Source organism: Ranitomeya imitator, chromosome 8 (genome assembly GCF_032444005.1).
Source record: "Ranitomeya imitator isolate aRanImi1 chromosome 8, aRanImi1.pri, whole genome shotgun sequence".
NCBI lineage: Eukaryota > Metazoa > Chordata > Amphibia > Anura > Dendrobatidae > Ranitomeya > Ranitomeya imitator.
This window is the reverse complement of record NC_091289.1, coordinates 204084739-204110689: the sequence shown is the minus strand read 5'-3', so window position 1 is coordinate 204110689 and position 25951 is coordinate 204084739. Positions and strand designations below refer to the sequence as shown.

Sequence of the window (25951 nt, the reverse complement as noted above, 5' to 3'; positions counted from 1 at the left end):
TAGACATGCTGCAGTCTGGAAAGATGTGCTGCATGTCCATCTCTGCGAGTTAGCAAGCACGCATAGTGGACATGGTATTTCTTAAAATCTCTCCACTATGCTGTAACATCTGGACGCTGTGCAAGTACAGAGTGTCCAACCTGCAGCGTTTACTCACCGCATGCACCTAACCTAAATGTTTCAATCATCAAACAAATGTAAATATTAGACAAAGATAACACAAGTAATCACAAAATACAGTTTATAAAATTAAGATCTTTATTATTAAGGGAGAAAGAAATCCAAACCTACAGGGCCCTGCGTGATAACTGGTTGGGCCGCCCTTTGCAGCAACAATGGCAATCAAGCAATTGCGCTAACTGGCAATGAGTCTACAACGCTCTGGAGGAATTTTGGCCACTCATCTCTGCAGTCATTCACATTGGAGGTTTCTGAGCATGAACTTCCTTTTTAAGATCATGTTGCAGCATCTCAATTGGATTAAGGTCAGGACTTTGACTAGACTACTCCAAAGTCTTAATTTTGTTTTTGTTAAACCATTCAGATGTGGACTTGCTGGTGTTTTGGATCATTGTCCTGTTGCATAACCCAAGTGCGCTTCAGCTAGACGTCATGAACAGAAGGCCGGACATTGCCCTTCAGGATTTTTTGGTAGACAGCAGAATTCATGGTTCCATTTACCAGAGCAAGTCTTCCATGTCCTGAAGCAGCAAAACAGCTCCAGACCATCACAATACCACCACCTTATTTTACTGATGGTATGTTCCATTTTTTTATTCTTACTCTTTATCTGAGAAAAAGTTTTGTCATAACACAACATAACCGGGCCAAGGAATGTGACCCACAGTGGCCAATCACAAAATTAACATTGAGATATTGCATTACAAAATTGATCCAGAAGGAGATAAGAGCAGCATTATAACAAAGCTACAGAACAATCGGATCACGCTTCATGTGAACGGCCGGGTGTGCACCAAATAACTACCTAAATAAAGGGGAAGAACAAATTTCCAGGTAGATAAAACGAGTAGATATGGTGATTCTCGTATAATCGGAAGCGCATCTCTCAAAGACCTGTAAGAATGAGTCAGTAAAAACACAAGGGGTAATTAGAAGCAAGAAGAAAAAGGCAGGCGAGCAGTCAGTAAAACTAAAGCTGGATCACAGTGGTTGTACTCCGTTGGGGTCGGGCTCCAGTGGCATCTGGAGGTAAAGGAAGTCTCGGGGGAATAGGTGAATTGTCCCATCAGGGGAGGGGATGGTTGTTACTTGCCCAGGGCCGCCAAGTGAGCAGAAACTTATGTGTGCGGGATTCCCAGCTTGACAGTTCTTCCATTCTATAAATATTGTGAACTTTGCCTATCCGCTCCTTCAGAGTGGGGGGAATGGTTGTCTCCAGTGATTTGAAATCAGGTGTTTTGCCGCTGCTAACAAAAGAGGGAGTAAATCATGCTTTTTGGGTTTAAACGCTTGAGTAGGGAGCGAGAGCAAAATTTCTTGAGGTGTTAGGTCCTGTGATCAAGTTTAAGCGACGGAGGTAAATAATATCTAACCAGTAAGTAGAGATAATAGGACACAACCAAAAAATGTGAGCTAGGGAGCCCACCGATTCTGAACATCTCCAGCAGAGCGGAGAGGAAGTTAAACCCATGTGCAACAAGTTTTTCCGGGGGTTCTATACCAGCGTGAGAGAATTTTAAAGGAATTTTCTTGTAGCGAGATACACCTTGAAAAGCCGTGAGAGTTTCTCAGAATCTTACTCGATTCTTGAAGAGACAAAGACAGCCTTAATTCCGATTCCCATGATGACAGAGTGGTTTGAAATGGTTGGGTGGGGCAAGGAGATTAGCGTAAATTTTAGAGATGAGGGGGGGGGGGGGGGGGGATCTAAGGCCTACTAGAAATTCTAGCCAGAGCCAATCAGAATTATGTTTCAGTCCTGACTTAAATTTGGAAATAATGAAATTTACATGGTGCGTTTGTAAAAGGTCCCGGGGTCGTCTCTTGGCGTTCCTTGGCCAAGCGTCTATGCAGGGGATTTTGTTGGAGAGAAGGTGAGAAATGGGAAGGTTAGGTAAAAAGTCCCACAGACCAAAAGCATCAGTATCATTAGGATCAGTGGGATATTATCTAAGAAATGACAATGAGGTACTGTGTTCGGAACTAGAGATCGTCAGACAGCTAGGGTGTTGTGGGTTATAACATCACGTGTGTGAGTGGGAGGAGCAGAGGAGGACCAGAGACAGATATCTTCCCTATTACTCATCAGATTGATTTCAAATTAGGGCTTTCAGGGGCAGAGAGAGACTTAACTAAATGTAACCATCAGGCGAGGTGGATTGCGTGGTAGTAAGTCTTAAAGTTAGGGAGGCCGAGTCCACCCCTATTTTTTGGTAGGAAAAGAATTTTAGGGGGGAGTCTGGCTCTTTTAAATCTCCATACATAATTAGCAACCATTTTATTTGCGGAAGTGAAGAAAGCTGGGGAGAGGAATGGGGACCATATTCATTACATAAACATTTTTTGGGAGAATGTAGGATTTAATAACATTAATCCTCCCCAGCCAGGAGAGATAAGGTAAGTCATAAGATTTGAGCAAAGCTTGTATCTTGGCTCGTAAAGGAAGTGTTACAGAACCCCCCAGCACCAAGAATGTTATGCAGTATATGTATGTATAATAGTTTCCATGTGAAATGCATCAGTCCACAGCTGCGCCCCTGGACAAGATATTCTCTTTCTGACCTCCCCCACCATTGTAATTCCCACAGTAAATATCGGCAGGCTCCAGCCCCCTGCGGCTATTGTAATGTATGTCTGGCCTGCTGTTATCCTATTGGCCTGCCCTGTGTATCTGTGTTATATATTCTGTGTCCTGTAAATAAAGTGTGTTCTTAGACTGGAAATACGTGGAGAAGCTGTCAGCTTTTATGTGCTCTCGAGTAATCAAGAAATTCCTGCCAGCGTCCTTCATTCAGAATCTAGCAAAAGCAGAATGGACCTCCTGAAACACGGGGTGGTACTGAAAGAGGTACTACAGCACAGTAGACCCAGTTACACTGGTGGCAGACAGCGGGATGTGATACCCCTTCTACAGGAGGAAAGGAATGAATGGAAGACTACTACCAGAAGTTAAAGAGGACTACACTAAAAGATCTGGTGGAAGCCCGAGGGTTAATCGCCAGCAACAAAACAAAAGCGGATTTCATAGCAGCCATCAAGGAACACGACAGTGCAGCGCCCCCCAATGTGAACGTGGAGGAGACTGAATTCCAGAGGGAGGTAAAGAACAGACTGGCGTTCTATGGCCCAAACCCTGCAGTAGACATCATACGAGAGGTGATGGCTGATGTGCGTACTGATCTGAAGGAAGAGATGGCCGAGCGGATCAGGATAGCGCTAGCCAAGATGGAGATGGCAGTGCGGACCAAAGTGGAGCTGGCCAAGATGGAGATGGCAGAGCGGAGAGTCAGCGAGCAAGGGGAGCTCTGGCCTCCGCCCAGGTACCTTCAACAGTAAGCCACAAAAAGATCCAGTATAATGCCTTCCGACAGTTGGGGGAGGCAGAGGAAGACCTTGATGGCTTTCTGCAGGACTTTGAGCGGCAGTGTGCCCTTCATCAAGTGAAGCCGGAGGAACGGGTTCAGATTCTGGCCAGCAAGCTGACAGGCCGGGCAGCAGACGCCTATCGCACGGTACCTGATGAGGACTGTATGGACTATGAGCGGATCAAAGAAGTGATCTTGGCCCGGTATGCGCTGACACCAGAGGCATACCGCCAAAAGTTCCGCGGACTTATAAAACGAGTAACCGATACCCACGCTGAATGGGCCTGTAAATTACGGCGGTCACTGCTACAGTGGGTACAAGGGAGCCAAGCAACCACTAAGGAGGTCGTCCTCCAGCTCTTCTTGTTAGAACAATTCTTTAATGGACTAAACCCGAGACACAGGAATGGCTTCGGGACAGGCGGCCAATGACTCTTGAGGAAGCCGCTCATCTGGCCGATGAACATCATGACGCCAGGAGGCCTCAGTTGTCCGGATCAAAGATGGTCACTAGGGGTCCGCCCATGGACCTGGAGGGCCCCAAACCACCGAAGATTGTAGGGGGACCAGCTAGAAACCCGGCCTACCACAGTTCCCCTGGGGCGCGATGACACACCTGCCGTCAGCTGGGCCACCTGCAAAGACAATGTCCCAACCGGATTCCGCATACCCAGTGGCCAAAGGCGGGAACAGCTACCTTCCGCCGGGCCGCTGTACACTGCTACCAAGGCAAAGCTGACCCGACATTGGGGGCTACAACTAACCAAGGGGTGGAAGACATGGAGGAAGTGCTGCATGAAGTAGACCCCATGCAGGCAGCCCGGGCAAATAATCAACAACAGCATCGACAGGTCGTGTGGGTTAATGGGAAACGCATGCAGGGACTAAGATTCCGGAGCAACTTTGACCCTTGTGAAGCCTCATCTCGTCTGGGACCAAGAGAAGACGGACCGGACAGTGGCAGTCCGTGTAGCAGGAGGAGCCATACATCGACTGCCCATTGCCAGGATTCACCTGAACTGGGGAGTTGGGGATGGCCTTGTTGAGGTCGGCTTGATGGAGGATTTGCCTGCAGACGTTTTGCTGGGAAATGACTTGGGGCACATGTTGTCTGCCTTCTCGGTTGCCCCTCTGGCTGAGACATATCCTGTGACCACCCGGAGACAAGCTCGAGCTGCGGAGGCGGAATCACACTCAGAGGAGGCCCAGGTAAGACATCCCAGCTCTACACGTATTCCCATAGCCAGACACATTACTTGGGCCACCCCAGATGAATTTAAGAGGGAGTTACTTGAGGATCCTTCATTGGAGGGATATCGTGGGAAGGCACAGGAGGGGAGAGGGGTACTGGAAGGGGAAGTTTATATGGAAGCAGGGACTCCTCTACCGGATCACAGAGCAGCACCACACAGGGACGAGCACCACTATAAAACGACAGCTGGTAGTTCCCAAGAAGTATAGGCAGGAGTTACTGCGAATCTCTCATGACATACCCTTGGCCGGGCACTTCGGCGTCAGTCGCACCAGGCATCGTCTGACACAAAACTTCCTTTGGCCGGGGGTAACCTATGATGTTCGTCAATACTGCCAGACCTGTGACAGTTGCCAGCGCATTTGCAAGAGGGGAGATCGATGCAAGGCCAAATTACGCCCCCTCCCCATTGTGGAGGAACCATTTAGCCGAGTAGCGGTCAATCTGATAGGGCCGTTAGCCAAACCCAGTCCGTCAGGGAAAAGGTATATATTGACAGTGGTAGATTATGTCACACGGTATCCAGAGGCGGTTGCGTTACCTAACATACTGGCAGAGACGGTGGCGGCTGCCCTGCTCCAGGTTTTCTCACGGGTTGGATTTCCCCGGGAGATTATCTCAGACCAGGGTACCCAGTTTACAGCAGAGGTGACCAACCAACTGTGGAAGCTGTGCGGCGTAAAGTCCATTAGAAGCGCCCCGTACCACCCGCAAACCAACGGGTTGTGTGAACGCTTTAACGGGACGTTAAAACAACTCCTTGGGACTTTTACCTGGACCTACAGGGACTGGGAGAAATTCTTGCCTCACCTCCTGTTTGCCTATCGAGAGGTGCCCCAAGAATCCACGGGGTTCTCCCCATTCGCACTGGTATACGGGAGACGGGTAAGGGGACCCCTAGACTTAGTGCTAGAACACTGGGAAGGGGAGGGCATCATAGAAGGGGTACCTATTGTACCCTATGTGCTGGAATTCCGGGACCGCCTACAGGAGCTGACCCAGGCTGTACGTGGGAACATGCAGGCGACCCAGTGGCGCCAGCGCGTATGGTACGATCAGAGGGCCAGAGAGCGCACCTTGGAAATAGGGCAGAAGGTCCTGGTGTTAGAGCCCACTAGGCAGAACAAGTTCCAAGCTGCATGGCAGGGGCCCTACCAGGTAGTGGGGAAAACAGCCGACACCACCTATAATGTCGCCGATTGTGACGACCCCAGGGTTATCCGCATGTTCCACGTGCATATGCTGAAGCCCTATCGGGAGCGCCCTGAAGAGGTAGTGGCCATCTGTGCACCTGAGGCAGAGGATTTAGCCAGACTTCCCTTGCCGTATGTCTTAGGGGAAAGGACTCAGACTAAAACATGGGACCAGGTACACTGGGGTGAAGACTTAGGTCCCCGGGAGAGACAGCAGACGGAGGAGTTGTTGAGGCAGCGACAGAGGATGTTTTCGGGGAAACCCGGGTACACTCAGCTGGCACAACACAAGGTGGAGACCCAGGATCAGACCCCCCCGCGACAACCCCCCTTCCGCGTCCCTGAGTCTGTACGAGAAGGGATGCGACAAGAGATACAAGAGATGTTGCGTTTAGGGGTCATTGAAGAGTCAGATAGTCCCTGGGCATCCCCCGTAGTGTTAGTGCCCAAGAAGGATGGGACTACACGGTTTTGTGTAGACTATCGTAAGCTCAATGAGAAAACAGTGACGGATGCGTATCCCATGCCGCGTGTGGATGACTTATTAAGCTAACATATTAAACACCTTCTTCTCCACGGTATTCACGGTGGAAAATGAAATGCTGGGTGAAATCCCAAGAAACAATGAAAACCCTATATTGAGGTTCACCAATCTAACCCAAGAAGAGGTGCGAAACCGGCTAAATAAGATTAAAATAGATAAATCTCCGGGTCCGGATGGCATACACCCACGAGTACTAAGAGAACTAAGTAATATAATAGATAAACCATTATTTCTTATTTTTAGGGACTCTATAGCAACAGGGTCTGTTCCGCAGGATTGGCGCATGGCAAATGTGGTGCCAATATTCAAAAAGGGCTCTAAAAGTGAACCTAGAAATTAGGTCAGTAAATCTAACCTCTATTGTTGGTAAAATATTTGAAGGGTTTCTGAGGGATGTTATTCTGGATTATCTCAATGAGAATAACTGTTTAACTCCATATCAGAATGGGTTTATGAGAAATCGCTCCTGTCAAACCAATCTAATCAGTTTTTATGAAGAGGTAAGCTATAGGCTGGACCACGGTGAGTCATTGGACGTGGTATATCTCGATTTTTCCAAAGCGTTTGATACCGTGCCGCACAAGAGGTTGGTACACAAAATGAGAATGCTTGGTCTGGGGGAAAATGTGTGTAAATGGGTTAGTAACTGGCTTAGTGATAGAAAGCAGAGGGTGGTTATAAATGGTATAGTCTCTAACTGGGTCGCTGTGACCAGTGGGGTACCGCAGGGGTCAGTATTGGGACCTGTTCTCTTCAACATATTCATTAATGATCTTGTAGAAGGTTTACGCAGTAAAATATCGATATTTGCAGATGACACAAAACTATGTAAAGCAGTTAATACAAGAGAAGATAGTATTCTGCTACAGATGGATCTGGATAAGTTGAAAACTTGGGCTGAAAGGTGGCAGATGAGGTTTAACAATGATAAATGTATGGTTATACACATGGGAAGAAGGAATCAATATCACCATTACACACTGAACGGGAAACCACTGGGTAAATCTGACAGGGAGAAGGACTTGGGGATCCTAGTTAATGATAAACTTACCTGGAGCAGCCAGTGCCAGGCAGCAGCTGCCAAGGCAAACAGGATCATGGGGTGCATTAAAAGAGGTCTGGATACACATGATGAGAGCATTATACTGCCTCTGTACAAATCCCTAGTTAGACCGCACATGGAGTACTGTGTCCAGTTTTGGGCACCGGTGCTCAGGAAGGATATAATGGAACTAGAGAGAGTACAAAGGAGGGCAACAAAATCAATAAAGGGGATGGGAGAACTACAATACCCAGATAGATTAGCGAAATTAGGATTATTTAGTCTAGAAAAAAGACGACTGAGGGGCGATCTAATAACCATGTATAAGTATATAAGGGGACAATACAAATATCTCGCTGAGGATCTGTTTATACCAAGGAAGGTGACGGTCACAAGGGGGCATTCTTTGCGTCTGGAGGATAGAAGGTTTTTCCACCAACATAGAAGAGGATTCTTTACTGTTAGGGCAGTGAGAATCTGGAATTGCTTGCCTGAGGAGGTGGTGATGGCGAACTCAGTCGAAGGGTTCAAGAGAGGCCTGGATGTCTTCCTGGAGCAGAACAATATTGTATCTTACAGTTATTAGGTTCTTTAGAAGGACGTAGATCTGGGGATTTATTATGACGGAATATAGGCTGAACTGGATGGACAAATGTCTTTTTTCGGCCTTACTATGTTACTATGTTACTTGTTAGGCCGGCTGGCAGGGGCAAAGTATTTGACCACCATCGATCTATGCAAAGGCTACTGGTAGATCCCCCTTAGTCCTGATGCTATTCCCAAGTCGGCATCTGTCACCCCGTTTGGCTTATTCCAGTTTCGAGTTATGCCATTCGGGATGAAGACTGCCCCGGCGACCTTCCAGAGGTTGGCTGACTGGCTTCTGGATGGTCTCCAGGGCTATGCGTGTGCCTACCTGGATGACATCGCCATCTACAGCGCGACATGGGAAGAGCATCTAAATCACCTAGAGACAGTATTGGACAGGATCCACAAGGCCGGAATCACCCTGAACCCAAACAAGTGTCACGTGGGCAAAGCAGAGGTTCAGTATTTAGGGCATTGGGTGGAAAGTGGGAAACAGCGACCAGAACCAGCCAAGATTGAGGCCATAGCCAAATGGCCCACCCCACGCACTAAAAGCCAGGTCATGACGTTTCTAGGGACAGCGGAGTATTACAGGAAATTCCTTCTCCAATTACAGCAGCGTAGCCAAGCCCCTCACTGATCTGACCCGTAAGAACCAACCCCGCCAGGTAACCTGGACCCGAGTGTGAGGAAGCCTTCCGCCAGCTAAAGGACGCCCTCACCAATACCCCTGTATTGGCCGCACCCGAACGTTTCCTAGTTCACAAAGACTGGATTGGGGGCAGTACTGAGCCAAGTCGGGCCGGACGGCCAAGAACAACCGGTAGCTTACCTGAGGCGGAAACTACTGCCCCGTGAAGTGAGCTATGCAGCCATCGAGAAGGAGTGCCTGGCAATAGTATGGGCACTCAAAAAGTTACAACCATATTTGTATGGACGACAGTTTTCCCTCCTAACGGACCATAATCCCCTAGTCTGGCTTAATCGGGTCTCCGGAGACAACGCCAGATTACTGCGGTGGAGTTTAGCCCTACAACCTCTGGACTTCACCAGCCACTACAGACCGGCAAACAAAACGGTAACGCCGATGGACTAAGTCGACAAACGGAACTCGTACCAACCCCATAAACTTCGGTCATCCCCAAACCGATCCGTTAAGGATCAGACTGTGTATGCCGATCGCGTCGCTGAAAAGGGGAGCCGTGTTACAGAACCCTCCAGCACCAAGAATGTTATGCAGTATATGTATAATAGTTTCCATGTGAAATGCATCAGTCCACAGGCTGCGCCCCTGGACAAGATATTCTCCTGCTGTCCGCCCCCCACCTTTGTAATTCCCACAGTAAATATCAGCAGGCTCCGGCCCCTGCGGCTATTGTAATGTATGTCTGGCCTGCTGTTTTCCTATTGGCTTGCCCTGTGTATCTGTTATATATTATGTGTCCTGTAAATAAAGTGTGTTCTTAGACTGGCAATACGTGGAGTAGCAGTCAGCTTTTATGTGCTCTCGAGTAATCAAGAAATTCCTGCCAGCGTCCTTCATTCAGAATCCAGCAAAAGCAGAATGGACCTCCTGAAACACGGGGTGGTACTGAAAGAGGTACTACAGCACAGTAGACCCCGTTACAGGAAGAAAGTTAAATTTGAAGAGAGTGGTGCGATCTTTAGCTGGTTAAATCCCTAGGAATTTTAATTTCTCAGGAGGCCAATTAAAAGGGGTAGTTTGTTTGAGAGTCGTGGTTACTGAATCTGGAATGGAGATATTTAGAACTTCCGATTTGCTCATATTTATTTTAAAAATTTGAGACAATGCCAAACTCATTAAATAAGTCCAAGAGACTGGAGAAGGCTGTTTGGGATTAGAGATCAGGAGTAAAAGATCGTCAGCAAAAGCAGCAGTTTTGAATTCATATTGGCCCACTATTAAACCCCTAATATCAGGGTCCTGTCGAATTTTCTGGACCAAGGTCTCCATCACCAATACGAAAAGGGAAGGAGAGAGAGGGAAGCCCTGTGTAATAGAGAATGAGTTTGAGAATAGACCATTCACCCTGACCTTAGCAGTTGGAGTCGTGTAGAGTCATGACAGCCTCTATAAATGGAGGAGGAAGCTCAAACTTTTGTGAGGTGCAGATCAGGTAGTGCCAGCTGATTCTATCGAAGGCCTTCTCGGCATCTGTCGACAGAATGGCAAGGGGAATGCCAGAGTGCTTGGAATGTGAAATAGCCAGGAGGGTTTTAATAGTTATCCTTGCCCTCTCTACCCTTAAAGCCAACTTGGTCAGGATGTATTAGCGACTCTAGAACACTATTTATTCTGGTGGCCAGAATCTTTGCCCAAACTTTTAGGTCGGTATTGAGCAAAGAGATAGAACTATAGTTACTGCAGAGGCTGCCGTCCCTGCCCTCCTTGGGAATAATGGTAATATACGCGTCTAAGGATTGACTAGGTGGGCCCTTCCCTTTCAAAAATGAGTTAAAGAGGTCGACCAGGTGGGGGAGCAGAATATCTGAACATTTCTTAATGTAACCTACAGGGAAACCGTCTGGGCCTGGAGTTTTGTTGTTTGGGATGGTTTGAAGGACATCTTTAATTTCTTGGAGAGTAATTTTAGAAAGAAGAGCTAAGTGGTCATTGAGAAGGAGTTTGGGGAGAGAGAGGGGGCCAAAAACCTATGGATCCTGTCCGCGGCAGCGGAGCATTCTCATGTGTCTAGGTTACAAAGGGATTCGTAATATTGACTGAAAGTTTCAGCAATCTCGTCGGATCCCGCCACTCTCTTATCAGCTTTAGTATAGATATGTTTTATAAATGATCTCTCTGTTTCTTGAGCAATTGGGAAGTAAGCTGACTGCATATAAAACCTATGTCTGCAATGTAGAAACACTTTTGCAGATTTGGCGTTTAGCAAGTCTTTCAATGGGCTTCGGAGAGTGGTGAGATCCTGCCGAGAATTCAGAGAAGCCGATTTTTTATGGAGACGTTCTGCAATACAGAGTTGATGTAGGAGCGACATAATCTCTTTATCTCTTTGTTTCTTACAATAGGAAGCGATAGAAATCAGTTCCCCTCTACGTACCGCTTTATGGGCCTCCCAAATATTAGGGGTGAGTTGGTTTTCAATTATATTTTCAGGAAAGTACTGCGAAAGTATGGTTTTTATTTTTGCAATGTTATTTGGGATATCTAGGAGAGATTCATTAAATCTCCATGACAGGCCGGGCGGGGTAATGTGTTGATAATGAAATCTATAAAAATAGGTGCATGGTCGGAGATAGTGATAACTCCTATTTTAGCGTCTTTTATGAGTTGTACGGCTTGAGCTTGGACTAGGAGACAATCAATTCGGTGGTACGAGGAATGGGGAGGGGAGAAGAACGTGTAGTCTTTTGTGGTAGGGTGAAGAAGGCGCCAAGGGTCTATGAGTTGTAGAGCGTCTAATTTATCCAAAAGTTTACGTCTTAAAACATGCAAGATGGGAGCGGTACCGCTTCAGGCTGGAATGTTCGGGTGAAGTCTCCCCCACAATCAGAAGCCCTTCTTTAAGAGTTGTAGAGTGTCTAACGTATTTGTGATTCATTATACTTGATGAATATTTGGGGGCGTATAGGTTCGCAAAGGTGACCATAGTGTTAGCAAGCCATCCCTTGGCGAAAATATATCGGCCCTCATGGTCACTTAAACTATCTTTTAAGGAGAATGTGAGACCTTTTCTGAGAGCGATACTCGCGCCTTCTGAGGAGGAGGAGCTGCAGCTATTCAACCAGATGGGGTAAGAAGAAAATGACGTATTGGGGGCTCTACCGACTTTAAAATGAGTTTCCTGAAAAAAGACAATTTGCGAATTTTGTTTTCTTAAGAGGTTAAGGATTTGGTTACGTTTAGCATTAAATGAAGCCAAAGTGACGGAGCCCGGACCAATCTGACTACTCGTAGTTAGCATAATTCGTGAAGAGTTCGGACTCAGCTAAGGACCTGAAAAAAGAGGAAAACAAAATAAACAAACATGACAAACATTAGCTGGCCTAACACAGGGGGGGATAAAGGAACCCGGACAAAGGCGAGGTGGTCGTAAACTAGAGTAAAAGAGAAAGTAAAGGAGAAGAAGGAAAAGGGGATTAACTTACAGACAAAATGTTATTAGAAGCAATTGAACCATAGTGTAAGGCAAATTACACAAAAAACTATAGACAAATGCAGAGCACAAACAATATTATAGAATTATTAAATCACGGTGGGTGTTTCTTAGAGTCCTGTTTCTTGAGTTTTGGAGAGGCAGGTTTCTTCTTCTGACAGCGGTCCTGCGGTCTAGTTAGTGAAGGCAAGTTCCAGTTGTTGTCGATCGGCAACCAAGAAGGCAACTCAATCGGAGGGAACTCAATTGGAGGGATGCCTGAGGAGTCCCAAGCCTTGATGAGATCCTCCGGAGAACGAAGGGAGATCTGTTGGCCTCCTATGTTAACAGAAAGACCAAAGGGAAACAGCCATTTATAAAGAAGGGGTCAGAGGGTTCTTCTCTCAGAAAGAGTAGATGGAGTCTTGGAATAGTTGAAGTTGGGAATTGTCGTACCAGATTGTGTCTTGTTCTCTAGCGCTTGCTAGGATGGCTGCTGTATCCACATAACCGAGGAGGCCACAAATGATGTCTCTGGGGGCTCATCGTGCCTTGGTTTAGGTCTCAGAGCCCTATGAATTCTTTCGATAATGACTGTGGCAGCCCTGTCTTGGCCAAGGAGGTTGGCAAAAATTTCCTGGGCTTCCTTTTCCAGAGCTTCATGTGCGAAGGACTCAGGGATGCCTCTTCTGCGGATGTTTTTTCTTCTTCTCCTGCTCCTCTGCTGATAGTAATGCTGCGTTGAGGTGTTGTGGTTTAAGGATTTGCTCATTGAGGCAATTTAAGGCGTCGACGGTGTCTGTATTGGCAGATTCTAACACTTCGACTCTATGGCCCAGTTGTTGAAGGTCTGAGCGCATACCCGATAATTCGGCCAGAATGGGCTTCATATTTTGAGCCAATAATTTTTTCATAAAAGCTCTGGAGATGGGCGCTGCGTCTTCCATCATGGAGTCGCTGTCTGAGTCGTCTCCGCTAAGGTCACAATCGACTAGATTATCGAAAGAAGATTTTTTAAGAGATCTTCTTGCAGAGGTTTGAGAGAAATCTGATTTTTTATTTAGATATTTGTCTAAATCCCCATGAGAATTTTTTTTCTGTTCGTCTGCAATGGCTTTGTTCGCTGTTTTTTCACGTTCTTTTTGTGATTTGACCATTATAAAGGTCCTAATAACGCGAGAGGCTTTGTTTACAACTTGGACATATAAAAGGTATGATTAAGTATGCATTATAATGAGTTTTGCTACGTAGTACCTAGCAAGAGCACTAGGTGTCGCTGGAGGAGCATGGAAACAAAAAAAAATAAAATAAGTGATATGACAGCCTTGATTTTAGAGATCCAAAAAAAGTAAATAAAAAGAGTCTTAGAGCAATTGAACAATTGAAAGGGCCGATGAGCTCCTTATGTTAAAGCTAGCAAGGAGTCCTGAGAATTATAGCTCCTGTTCCGGACAATCAAGTATCAGCAGAGTGTGTGGCTATTAACTAGAGGAATAGACTGGTCGCAGCAGGTACAGGTGCCTGGTTATTAGGTATGAGGCAGCAGGAGATACTGACCACGTCCGGGAGTATATGGTTACTAGAAGTATTGAGAATTGACTGACTCCAGCGGAAAGTCCCACAGAGAATAGACGGTGTGCTTATTGTTATTGGGTGTGGGGCAGCAGGAGGCATACCCCCGATCCAGGCGACCAAGAGGTTCACTGGAGGGTAACAAGTCTCCCTCTCTTATAGGTTGCAGCACCTGCGGCACCAACTACAGGGGTCCAAGATGGCGGCGGATGGTGGGAAAAGAGAAGGGGCCTCCAAGTCACTACCGGCCGGGACTGAAGAGGCGACGTGTACCGCAACAAGCAAGCAGCCGAGTCTGCTCCCCAGCCGCCCGTGAGCCACCGAGACCGCCGGACTCACCAGCACAGGAAAACTGAGGTGGGTGATGTAGGAGACCACGGGCGATGGACGTACCTGTGAAGTCTGGATCCCGGATCTGAGCAGTGGGCTCGGGCACCGAACGTCGCTAATGGGCGTGGAGGCAGCGAGGCCAGCGCTCTGGGTCCAGAACCTCCAGTAAGTAGCTCCTCATGTAGCGCGACAGGTCCCAAGATGGCGTTTCTTCTCTCCACTGTCCTCCCACACCAGCCAGGACACGGGACCCTGAGGGCTTGAGAGACACCCGCGGTGTACCAAAGACGTCCCTACGTGGAGTATACTTGGGTGGGCTGCACAGGGGAAAAAAAATAACTAAATAGAGCGATGAAAAACCCATTTAGCTTCAAATCGGTTCAGGAGCTCCTGGTGTGCGACTGTTCAGCAGCCAGCCCACGCACCCCGGAATGATGTTCCTCTTCTGAAAGGCTGTGTTACTTCTACGTCAGATGTAATGAGACATTCAATTCCAAAAAGTTCAACTTCTGTCTCAACAGTCCACAGAGTATTCTCCCAAAAGTTTGAGTATCATCAAGAAGTTTTATGGCAAAAATGAGATGAGCCTTTATGTTCTTACTGCTCAGCAGTGGTTTTCATCTTGGAACTTTGCCATACGGCCATTTTCGCCCAGTTTCTTTCTCACGGTAGAGTCATGAACACTGACCTCTGGGGTTCTGGGGTCTTATGTAACCTCTTGGATGAGTCGTCGATGCGAGCTTGGGGTAATTTTGTTCAATAGCCAGTTCAGGGAAGGCTCACCACTACTCCATGTTTTCACCATTTGTGCAAAAAGGCTCTCACTCTGGTTCGCTGGAGTCCTAAGGCTTTAGAAATGGCTTTATAACCTTTTCCAGACTGATAGATCTAAATTACTCTGTTTCTCATTTGTTTCAGAATTTCTTTGGATGGCAGCATGATGTCTAGCTTTTGAGGATCTTTTGGTTTACATCACTTTGTCAGGCAGGTCCTATATAAGTGATTTCTTGCTTGAGAACAGGTGTGGCATTGAAAGAATAGAAGAATCCAGGCTATCTATAAACAGAAAGATAGTGAGGGAATACTTAGCTAATATAAATTAATTCAAGTCTCCAGATCCAGATGAATTTCACCCCAAAGTACTGAAGGCGACAGCAGAAGAAATTTTTGAACCACTCTCCATAATCTTTAAAAATTCTTGGAGAACAGAAGAAGTCCCAGAAGACTGGAGAAGAGCAAATGTTGTTCCAATCTTCAAAAGGGGAAGAAAACAGAGACAAGGAACTATAGGCCAGTGAGTCTGACTTCTATACCAGAAAAGATCTTTGAACAAATTATTAAACAACATGTATGTAAGTATCTGGATAAGAATGAAGTGATTAACCAGAGTCAGCAGGGGTTTGTAACTAATAAGTCATGTCAGACTAACTTAATTTCCTTCTATGACAGAATCACTGACTGGGTGGATCAGGGAAATGCTGTAGATATAGTATATCTTGACTTCAGCAAAGCATATGACAGAGTATCTCACGCCACCCTTATTGAAAAATGACTAAGTATGGAATGGACAAGGCAACTGTTAGGTGGATTCATAACTGGCTTAGTGATCGGACCCAAAGAGTGGTCGTAAATGGCTGCAAATCCAGTTGGAAGAATGTCTCAAGTGCGGTACCACAGGGTTCTGTCCTGGGTCCTGTACTGTTCAACATCTTTATCAATGATTTAGATGAAGGAATTAAGGGTAAACTGATTAAATTTACTGATGACATAAAGCTAGGAGGGATAGCTAATACTAGAGAAGAGAGAGAGGATTCAAAAATATATAAATACACTGGAGCATTGGGCAGCAACTAACAGAATGGATTTTAACAGGGAAAAATGTAAAGTAATACATCAGGGCAATAAAAATGAAAAAAGCATATACAGAATGGGAGGAATGGGGCTAAGAAACAGCACATGTGAAAACACAGGTATACTAATAGATCACAGTGTGATGCAGCAGCAATAAAGGCAAATGCAATTCTGGGATGTGTTAAGAGAAGCAGAGAGTCTAGATCACGTGAAGTCATTATCGCCCTCTACTCCTCTTTTGTCAGACCTCACCTGGAATACTGGGTCCAGCAGTTCTGGGCACCACATTTTAAAAAAGACATCAACAAACTGGAGCAAGTTCAGAGAAGAGCAACCAGAATGGTGACTGGTCTGCAAACCATGTTCTATGAGGAACAGTTACAGGATCTGGGAATGTTTAGCTTGTAAAAAAGAAGACTGAGAGGAGACTTAATAGCTGTCTACAAATAACTGAAGGGCTGTCACAGTGTAGAGGGGTCATCATTATTCTCATCTGCACATAGAAACACGAGAAGCAACGGAATGAAGCTGAATGGGAGAAGATGCAGATTAGATATTAGAGTGATCAGTGAGTAGAACAGGCGGCCACGAGAGGTGGTGAGTTCTCCCTCAATGGAAGTCTTCACACAGAGGCTGGACAGACAGCTGTCTGAGATGGTTTTCTGACTGCAGCATTGAGTGGGGTGTTGGACACGACGACCCCGGGGGTCCCTTCCAACTCTAGCATTCTATGATTCCATGATTCTGGGAGTCCTGGGTATGGCTAGTGAATGTGAACTCAGCTTCCCAAAGATGTGATAAACCACAGGTAATTTATGTTTTAAGAAGGGAAATCACTTTTTCACACAGGGCCCTGTAGGTTTGGATTTCTTCTTCCCCTAATAATAAAGTCCTTCATTAATAAACTGCATTTTGAGATTACTTGTGTCATTGTTATCTAATATTTACATTTGTTTGGTGATTGGAAACATAAGTGTGACAAACATGCAAAAGAATAGTAAATCAGGAAGGGGGTGAACATTTTTTCACACCAGTGTACCTGAAGGTTAATAGCGTTTTTGTGGGTGACAGGTTCCTTTTAAGCAGTGCAGACACCTCCGGCCCGTACAGGCTGAGTGCGAGCTGTTACTTACAGCACTGAGTCCAGGGGTGGATTAATGGTAGCCAGGGCCCCGGGCTGTTCAGACACTGTGGACCCCCTGGTCATGCGACGGGGTCATCATATACCTGAACCAGATTATTCCAGAAAAATAGTTGCTGCTTGAAACTATAACCTGTCAAACATCCATTGATCTAGTCAATTTACCCTTCAGTTCAGTATATAGTATACAGTGTATAGGTAACACTGACTCACCAGTGACGTCTCTAGGTGAAGTCCTTCATCTTTCATCCAGCACAGACCGCCATCACTTCATCCAGCCAGGACTCGTCTCTGCAGGAAATAACAGTTATCTCGAGCTCCGCTTGTAGAACACATTACTTAATTTTTCCCAACTTCTACATTACACCATAAGAAAAAAAAAAGGTGACAGTGTCACTCTACACAGTAACCGGACCGCCCCCGCCCATTTAAAACAGTGTCCTCAAAAAATAAAATAAATACATCACTGCAGTAATAACATCCCTTAATTAGCCCCTATGGTAATAATATTCCCCATCTTGGCCCCGTGTATCTCATTCCTGGCTCCAGCCATATGTTCTCCCATCCTGCCCTCATGAGTATCCATTCTACCCCATATGATCTCCCCATCCTGCCCCATGATCCTGCAGGACCTGTCTCCAATCCTGTCCCATGTCTCCAGCACATCGCCCCCAGTGTCTCCAGCACATCGCCCCCAGTGTCTCCAGCACATCGCCCCCAGTGTCTCCAGCACATCGCCCCCAGTGTCTCCAGCACATCGCCCCCAGTGTCTCCAGCACATCGCCCCCAGTGTCTCCAGCACATCGCCCCCAGTGTCTCCAGCACATCGCCCCCAGTGTCTCCAGCACATCGCTCCCAGTGTCTCCAGCACATCGCCCCCAGTGTCTCCAGCATATCGCCCCCAGTGTCTCCAGCATATTGCCCCCAGTGTGTGCAGCATGCAAAAACACGTTGCATCCATCGCAATGCGTTGCTAATGAAAGTCCATGGAGAAAAAACGCATCCTGAGGGCAACTTTAACATAGCAACTTTGCAGGATGCGTTTTTCTTCAAAATGATGCATTGTGACGTGCGTGGAACGAGGCTAGTGTGAAAGTCGCCTTACAGCGCAGACTCCCCCTGCGACACACACCGGCCATTACAATCCTGCCGGTCAGGACCTCATAACCACAGATCCCCTCCATGCACATCCTGAGCACACAGCGCCCCCAGCTGTGACAGGGGTCACTGCATCACAATAATATAATATATACACATCTATAGTGTGATATATACGGTGCTGAGACCACACTGACGAGGCGCCACAGTCTGTGATAATAGGACTATCTGTACTAGCGTCCCGTGATCTGCTGATAATCTATTGTCCGCTGGCTGACCCCACTATGGTGCATGGACAAGTTGATATGTTTTTATATGTTTTGAGTTCTTGACTGTTGTGTTTATTCTAAATAACCTTTGTAATGTTGGAGATTCATTTGCTGCTCCCTGTAGCACAGCATGCTGCTTGGTGTCTTCTCTGCTCCGGCCGTTGTGGGCGCCATCACCTGCTCTGTGATCCACCACGTCCTAAGAGACGACTGACAGAAGGAGTTCACCCAACAAGAACTGTTCATGCCTTTCCTGCTGTTCTTTAACCCTGCGTACTATTCACGTGTTCACCATTGTTAACCCTTGCTCTGCCTCCTGTCCGTCACCGCATCTCTTAACCTGCGCACCGAGGGTAGTAAGAACATCCTTGGTCTGCTGGTTGTACCAGGGCTTTCCCTCCGTAGCCATAATTGTCACACAAGACAGGACAGAAACAAGAGAAGGGGGTAACAGCTGCACGTACAGCAATGTCTCCGATAGAAAACATTAGTCCGATTCCTCAAAACTCTGCACATAAGAACTGTGGAAGCTTTCATTGGCAGGAATGATTACTCATAGTAACATAGTTAGTAAGGCCGAAAAAAAACACATGTGTCCATCCAGTTCAGCCTATATTCCATCATAATAAATCCCCAGATCTACGTCCTTCTACAGAACCTAATAATTGTATGATACAATATTGTTCTGCTCCAGGAAGACATCCAGGCCTCTCTTGAACCCCTCGACTGAGTTCGCCATCACCACCTCCTCAGGCAAGCAATTCCAGATTCTCACTGCCCTAACAGTAAAGAATCCTCTTCTATGTTGGTGGAAAAACCTTCTCTCCTCCAGACGCAAAGAATGCCCCCTTGTGCCCGTCACCTTCCTTGGTATAAACAGATCCTCAGCGAGATATTTGTATTGTCCCCTTATATACTTATACATGGTTATTAGATCGCCCCTCAGTCGTCTTTTTTCTAGACTAAATAATCCTAATTTCGCTAATCTATCTGGGTATTGTAGTTCTCCCATCCCCTTTATTGATTTTGTTGCCCTCCTTTGTACTCTCTCTAGTTCCATTATATCCTTCCTGAGCACCGGTGCCCAAAACTGGACACCGTACTCCATGTGCGGTCTAACTAGGGATTTGTACAGAGGCAGTATAATGCTCTCATCATGTGTATCCAGACCTCTTTTAATGCACCCCATGATCCTGTTTGCCTTGGCAAACCACTAATCAAACCAGATCACTGATGTTCTATAATATGCCACCAATTGTGAAAGATCACAGCCAGGGAGGTCCTAGCCGAGCCACCCACTTATCTTTTTGTCACAAACAGCCCTCTGCCGTCACCTATCGTCCGGACAATTACACATTGCGCTTGGGATGTACTTGGACGATCCAACATAAGGCCAAGTCGAGCTGTCATTGGCTACAGCAGAACCCAGTGAAGGTTCTGGAGTGGCCATCTCAGTCTCCTGACCTCAGTATCATTGAGCCACTCTGGGGAGATCTCAAGTGCGCAGTTCATGGTAGACAGCCCAGGAATTTACAGGAACTGGAGGCTTTATGCCAAGAAGAGTGGGCAGCTTCACCATCTGAGAAAATAAAGAACCTCATCCACAACTACCACAAAAGACTTCAACCTGTCATTTATGTTAGAGGGGGCAATACACGGTATTAAGAAATGGGGTATGTGAACTTTTGATCAGGGTGATTTGGATGTGTTGGGTTGTCATTAGGATTTAAGAGAAAACACAGAAGTTTGACAATAAATGGTTTCAACCAACCACTGACCATGAGTGGAGGAAAAGTTTTGGTGTTATCATTCATATTCTCTGAAAAAAGGCCAAGAAAGCAAAAATTCTGCCGTGGTGTGTAAACTTTTGGTCAAACTGTATATACCTCCGACTCCAACGCATGGAATATGTATATACCCCAATTACGGTCACTGCTTGCTCCACTATTACAGCAAAGCTACTCGCTGCCACCACCTGTTATTTTTATATTTACCTTTTTTTCTTCATTCTTTGCATCTTGTGAATTGATAATTAACCATTAACCCTGTTATTCTTGGCAGCTTCTGACTCCGCAGCACTTATTCCACACTGGCCTAAAGCTTTTGCACAGCACAGCTGTACATGCATGGTACTGTGTATATAAAGTTCTCATATTAGGACTGCAGCGCCATCTGCTGATCAATGTTGGTACTTCAGGCCCTCTGCAGTTGTAGGACTATGAATCACATCAACCACCTTCCTTAGTATTGCTATTATATTTAAATGTCACTGTGGAAAAGCTTTGGGCACCACACAGAACTCACCTAAGTCGGTTTCCAGTGGGTTTGAAGCCACAGACTCCACAGAAAGCACACGGGAAGCGGATGCTCCCCCCAATGTCTGAACCAAAGCCCAGAATGGAGCCTTGTGCGGAGATGAGCGCGCCCTCCCCTCCAGAGGAGCCTCCAGGCGTCTTCTTGTGGTCTAGCGGATTGAGGGTCTGTCCATACATGGGGTTACTGCAGTCATAGCTGCGAGGAAAGAACAGTAAATTAGTGCACATAGCGCCAGCCAGGACCCACCCCATCACATCTGTGGAGATGATAGCCCCCACAAACGTTATTTGCAGTTATCAAGTCCTTGCCTTTGGGTGCCCCAGGAACAGAGAGGTCAAGACGATGGGAGCAAGGGAGAAGAACGAGAGGGAGCGAGTGAGCTCAGAAAAAAGAGTAAGGGAGGGAGCGAGCGAGCCCAGAAAAGAGTAAGGGATGGAGCGAGCCCAGAAAAGAGTAAGGGAGGGAGCGAGTGAGCCCAGAAAAGAGTAAGGGAGGGAGCGAGCCCAGAAAAGAGTAAGGGAGGGAGCGAGCTCAGAAAAGGGTAAGGGAGGGAGCGAGCCCAGAAAAGAGTAAGGGAGGGAGCGAGCCCAGAAAAGAGTAAGGGAGCGAGTGAGCCCAGAAAAGAGTAAGGGAGCGAGTGAGCCCAGAAAAGAGTAAGGGAGGGAGCGAGCCCAGAAAAGAGTAAGGGAGGGAGCGAGCCCAGAAAAGAGTAAGGGAGGGAGCGAGCTCAGAAAAGGGTAAGGGAGGGAGCGACCGAGCGAGCTCAGAAAAGGGTAAGGGAGGGAGCGAGCGAGCTCAGAAAAGAGTAAGGGAGGGAGCGAGCGAGCCCAGAAAAGAGTAAGGGAGGGAGCGAGCTCAGAAAAGGGTAAGGGAGGGAGCGACCGAGCTCAGAAAAGGGTAAGGGAGGGAGCGAGCGAGCTCAGAAAAGAGTAAGGGAGGGAGCGAGCGAGCCCAGAAAAGAGTAAGGGAGGGAGCGAGCGAGCCCAGAAAAGAGTAAGGGATGGAGCGAGCCCAGAAAAAAGAGTAAGGGAGGGAGCGAGCTCAGAAAAGGGTAAGGGAGGGAGCGACCGAGCGAGCTCAGAAAAGGGTAAGGGAGGGAGCGAGCTCAGAAAAGAGTAAGGGAGGGAGCGAGCGAGCTCAGAAAAGAGTAAGGGAGGGAGCGAGTGAGCTCAGAAAACAGTAAGGGAGGGAGCAAGCAAGGGTAGCCGGTGTCCGGAACACCGAGGAAGTAACTGACTCTATGCCTTACTTCAAATACCGCAGGACAGTTAATTATAGGTTGGCTGTCTACCATACATCACCTAAGCAGACATAGGGGGCAAGCGTGGAGAGGGGCGTCTCTAGGGTCCCAGAATAGCTCAGAGCCTTCCCGTCATACGGGTGCGTCCTATCCAGATAAACTTGGGGGACGGAGAGAGAAAGAACGAGAACAGAAGTTGTGAGGACTATCCTGAATGCTCAGCAGGGAAGAACTACAACACACAGGCGCTAGTGGTAGGCACCTGCAAAGGGAACTCTGGATGTGCCTTCGGACCGGCCGGTCTCAGACAGCCCTGTTAACTGTGCTCTGGATTGAGGATCCCGAAGCCTTCAGTAAAAGGTAAAGAGACTGCACCCCTGTGTCCTCGTTATTGCCTGCACCTCACATCATCACCACCTACACTACTGGGAAGCCCTGGGGACATACTTCACCTGTGGGAAGGTATACCATCCAGCTGCCATCACATCACACCAGTGGGCCCCAAGCAGCGTCGGTCACCCTGACCGAATACCACAGGTGGCGTCACGAAACCTTAGCCGACTTTCATCATCCCTTTTATTGGACGCCCCTTAGCAGGGTCACGGACCGGGTCCAGCCACCGTGACAATCCTAGAACTGAGACCGAGAGGACCGGTACCGAGTAACCCGCGGCCCTGCGTCTGGGGGTGCTCCACAAGGGAGCCCAGAAAACAGTGAGGGAGAGCGCGAGAGTCTAGAAAAGAGGTAGGGAGCAAGCGAGAGAGACTGAAAATGAAAAAGGGAGGGAGAGGGTGAGCCCAGAAAAGAGCAAGGGACAGAGCGAGGGAACATAATAAATAATAAGGGAGGGAGTGAGAACCTAAAAAAAAAAAAAAAAAAAAAAAAAAAGAGTAAGGGAGGGAGCAAGAGAGCCCAGAAAAGAATAAGGGTTCGAGCAAGTGCCCCTAGAAAAGAACAAGGGAGGGAGTGAGCGAGCCCAGAAAAGAGTAAGGGAAGGAGTGAGCGAGCAAGACCAGAAAAATGTAAGGGAAGGAGCAATTGAGCCCAGAAAAGAGTACGAGCGGGAACAAGCAAGCACAGAAAAGAGTAAGCGAAGGAACGAGTGAGCCTAGAAAAGACTAAGGGAGGGAGCGAATGAGCCCAGAAAAGAGCAAGGGAGGTAGTGATCAAGTAAGCTAAGAAAAGAGTAAATATGAGAGTGAGAGCCTAGAAAAGAGCAAAGGAGGGAGCGAGTGAGCCCAGAAAAGAATAATGTCAAGGGGTTACCGAAACAGAGAGGAGTCAGAAGACCGCAGTGACTGGTGGCTCTTACGCCGCCGCTGAGAAGAAGCACTTCTTCAATGTATTAAACGTGTTTCTTTCTTTGACAGAACAGAGGTTAATCGGCCATATTGGAAATTCCTGAATTCAGCTGTGCTCGGTTAACCACTCCTCTTCCCTATAAAGGTGTGTGCACACGTTGCAGATTTGGCTGTGGATCCGCAGTGGATTTAACACTGTGGATTTGCAGTAGTTTTCCATGTATTGTACAGTACCATGTATACCTATGGAAAACTAAATCCACAGTGCACATGCTGCGGAAAATACCGTGCGGAAACGATTTGGTTTATTTTCAACAGCATATCAATTCTTTGTGCTGATTTTTCAGCGTTTTACACCTGATCCATAATTGGAATCCGCAGGTGTAAAAACTCATGTGAAAACCACACAAAAACCGCAGTAAATCCGCAGGTAAAACGCAGGGTGTTTTACCTGTGGATTTTTCAGATTCTGCGTGGAAAATCCGCACACGAATCCGCAACGTGTGCACATACCCTAAAATCTGGGCTCGATTACCAGGTCCTTGTCTGAGTTAGCGTTTGCTACACAGATCTGGAGTGAGAGAAGCTGGTGTGGAAAAGAAGAGCTGGAGGAGTTTATTTGCGACTGTTGCTTGGTTTGTACACTTGGAAATTCCTTATCCTTTCCCGTTTTACTTTCTTTCCCCTCCCTACCCACTCTGGTGAATACCTCTATTATATGTGAGTGTATATTTGTGTGTTGAGTTTTCTTTATACCCTGGTCTCTGACCCCCTGTTTATTGGGTTGGTGTACTGTGGTACACAATAGCGCCTCTCTTCCCCAGGTGGGAAGGGGTCAGACGTAGGGCTGTTGTAGGAGATAAGGCAAGGGCGAAGGCCCCAGCATCATCGCCATCTGAAGTATCCTGGGGAGCCGGGTGAGCTAGGGCACCCCCTAGTGTTAGGGCCAGAAAAGGTGACCCCTGGTTCCAGGTCACTCGCCAGTTGAATTGCGACATTAACTCAGACTGTAATCAATTTCTCAGTTTGAAGGTGGCCGATTTGCACACAGCGGTTTTACAGCAGCCTGATACATCTGCTGTGGGGAACTCGCCCTCCAGGCAAACCATTGTGGAGCCCAAGGTCACGTTGCGGACAGGTTCTCTGGGAGGCTTGACATGTGTGTTGTGTTCCGTGAGGCCTGTAAAGTTTTTCTGGTTGCATCCAGTGTCCTCAGGTACAGAGAAGCAACGGGTGGGGATTATAATCTCGCTCCTTCAGGAAGACACCCAAGCATGGGCATTTTCTCTCCCATCTGACTAACAGTCACTCTAAACAGTAAAGGGATTTTTTCAGGCTCTGGGCCTTGTGTATGATGGCATCTCCCTGGCTGAGTCTGCTGTATGCCAACTTCAGCAAGGAGACCACCTGGCGGAGGAATATTGCTTCGAGTTCCGGCGGTGGGCTACAGACACATGGTGGAATGACCCTGCCCTCCGTAGTCAGTTCTGTGAGGGTCACTCAGTGAGAGTAAAATAGGTTTTTTCTAGCAATGCACGTTGATCGCCGCCTTCGCCAGAGACACAGGGAGTCATCTCTGGGGGTGGGAGGTCCAGGGTTGAGAGTGGTCAGTACTGAGCTGACTGAGGAACCCATGCAGGTGGGTGAGGCATCTCAACCTAGCAAATGGTCTCTAAAGGGGGTGTGTGTTTCTGTTGTGGCAAAGAGGGTCATTTTGTGAGCACATGTACTACCTGACATCTATTTTAACAACTGCTGGAAAACTAGAGAGTCCGGGTTGTGGGGAGGTTTGCATCCCGGGTGTTCTTATTACCTTGGTGGGTAAGGCTCTTTTTTTTTTTACCTGCAACTTTCACGTGGGGGGGAAATAAGGTGGATGTTTCCGCCTTCTTGGACAGTGGGGCGGGGTTTAATTTGGTCAACGCATAGTTAGTCCTGGAGACCAAGGTCTAGTACCACATACATTGTCCAGACTTATACCAATTATTGCCATTGACTCCACCCTCCTAAAACAGGGGCACTTTACGCAGGTGGCCCATAACTTACAGCTACAGTTGAGGACCATATGCACAAACTGTTATGTGCTTGAGGGCTTGCCCTCACCTGTGGCCCTGGGACTTCTTTGGGTCGCTCTTCACAATCCAGTGATCGATTGGCAAACACAGGAGGTGGCTAAATGGAGTACATACTGTCAAGGATATTGCTTGGGTACCCTGTTGGCAGGGGTGGATATCCAGTCCGTGCCCAATTACCTGTCAGACTTTGGGGATGTGTTTTCTGAACAGGGGAGCCAAGAACTTTCTCCCCATCATCCTTATGATTGTGCTATGAATCTATGAATCTGTTTCCTGGTGCCAAGCTGCAGCTACATCAGGGGGGCATATAACTCATCCGCATTAGGGAGCGGGATGAGTGGAAGACTGCGTTCAATACGCCTGAAGGGCACTATGAGAACCTGGTGATGCCTTTTGGGTTGACGAATGCAGCCCACCGCCTATCAGCACTTTATTAATGACATCTTTAGTCACCTGGTAGACAGGTTCGTTGTTATATA

General features: G+C 47.3%; 1 protein-coding gene across 3 annotated transcripts in view; it reads right to left on the bottom strand.

Moving 5' to 3' along the window:
• FAAH (fatty acid amide hydrolase) overlaps positions 1-25951 on the bottom strand; it is a 136476-nt gene that overhangs the window by 68116 nt on the left and 42409 nt on the right. For all 3 annotated transcript variants that reach the window (XR_011314865.1, XM_069735884.1, XM_069735885.1), the window contains exon 5: positions 20845-21051. Coding sequence is in view for 2 of the 3 variants with exons in the window: in XM_069735884.1 (XP_069591985.1) it covers positions 20845-21051 (207 nt within the window). In the remaining variant the exon portion in view is untranslated. The remainder of the gene's footprint in view (positions 1-20844; positions 21052-25951) is intronic.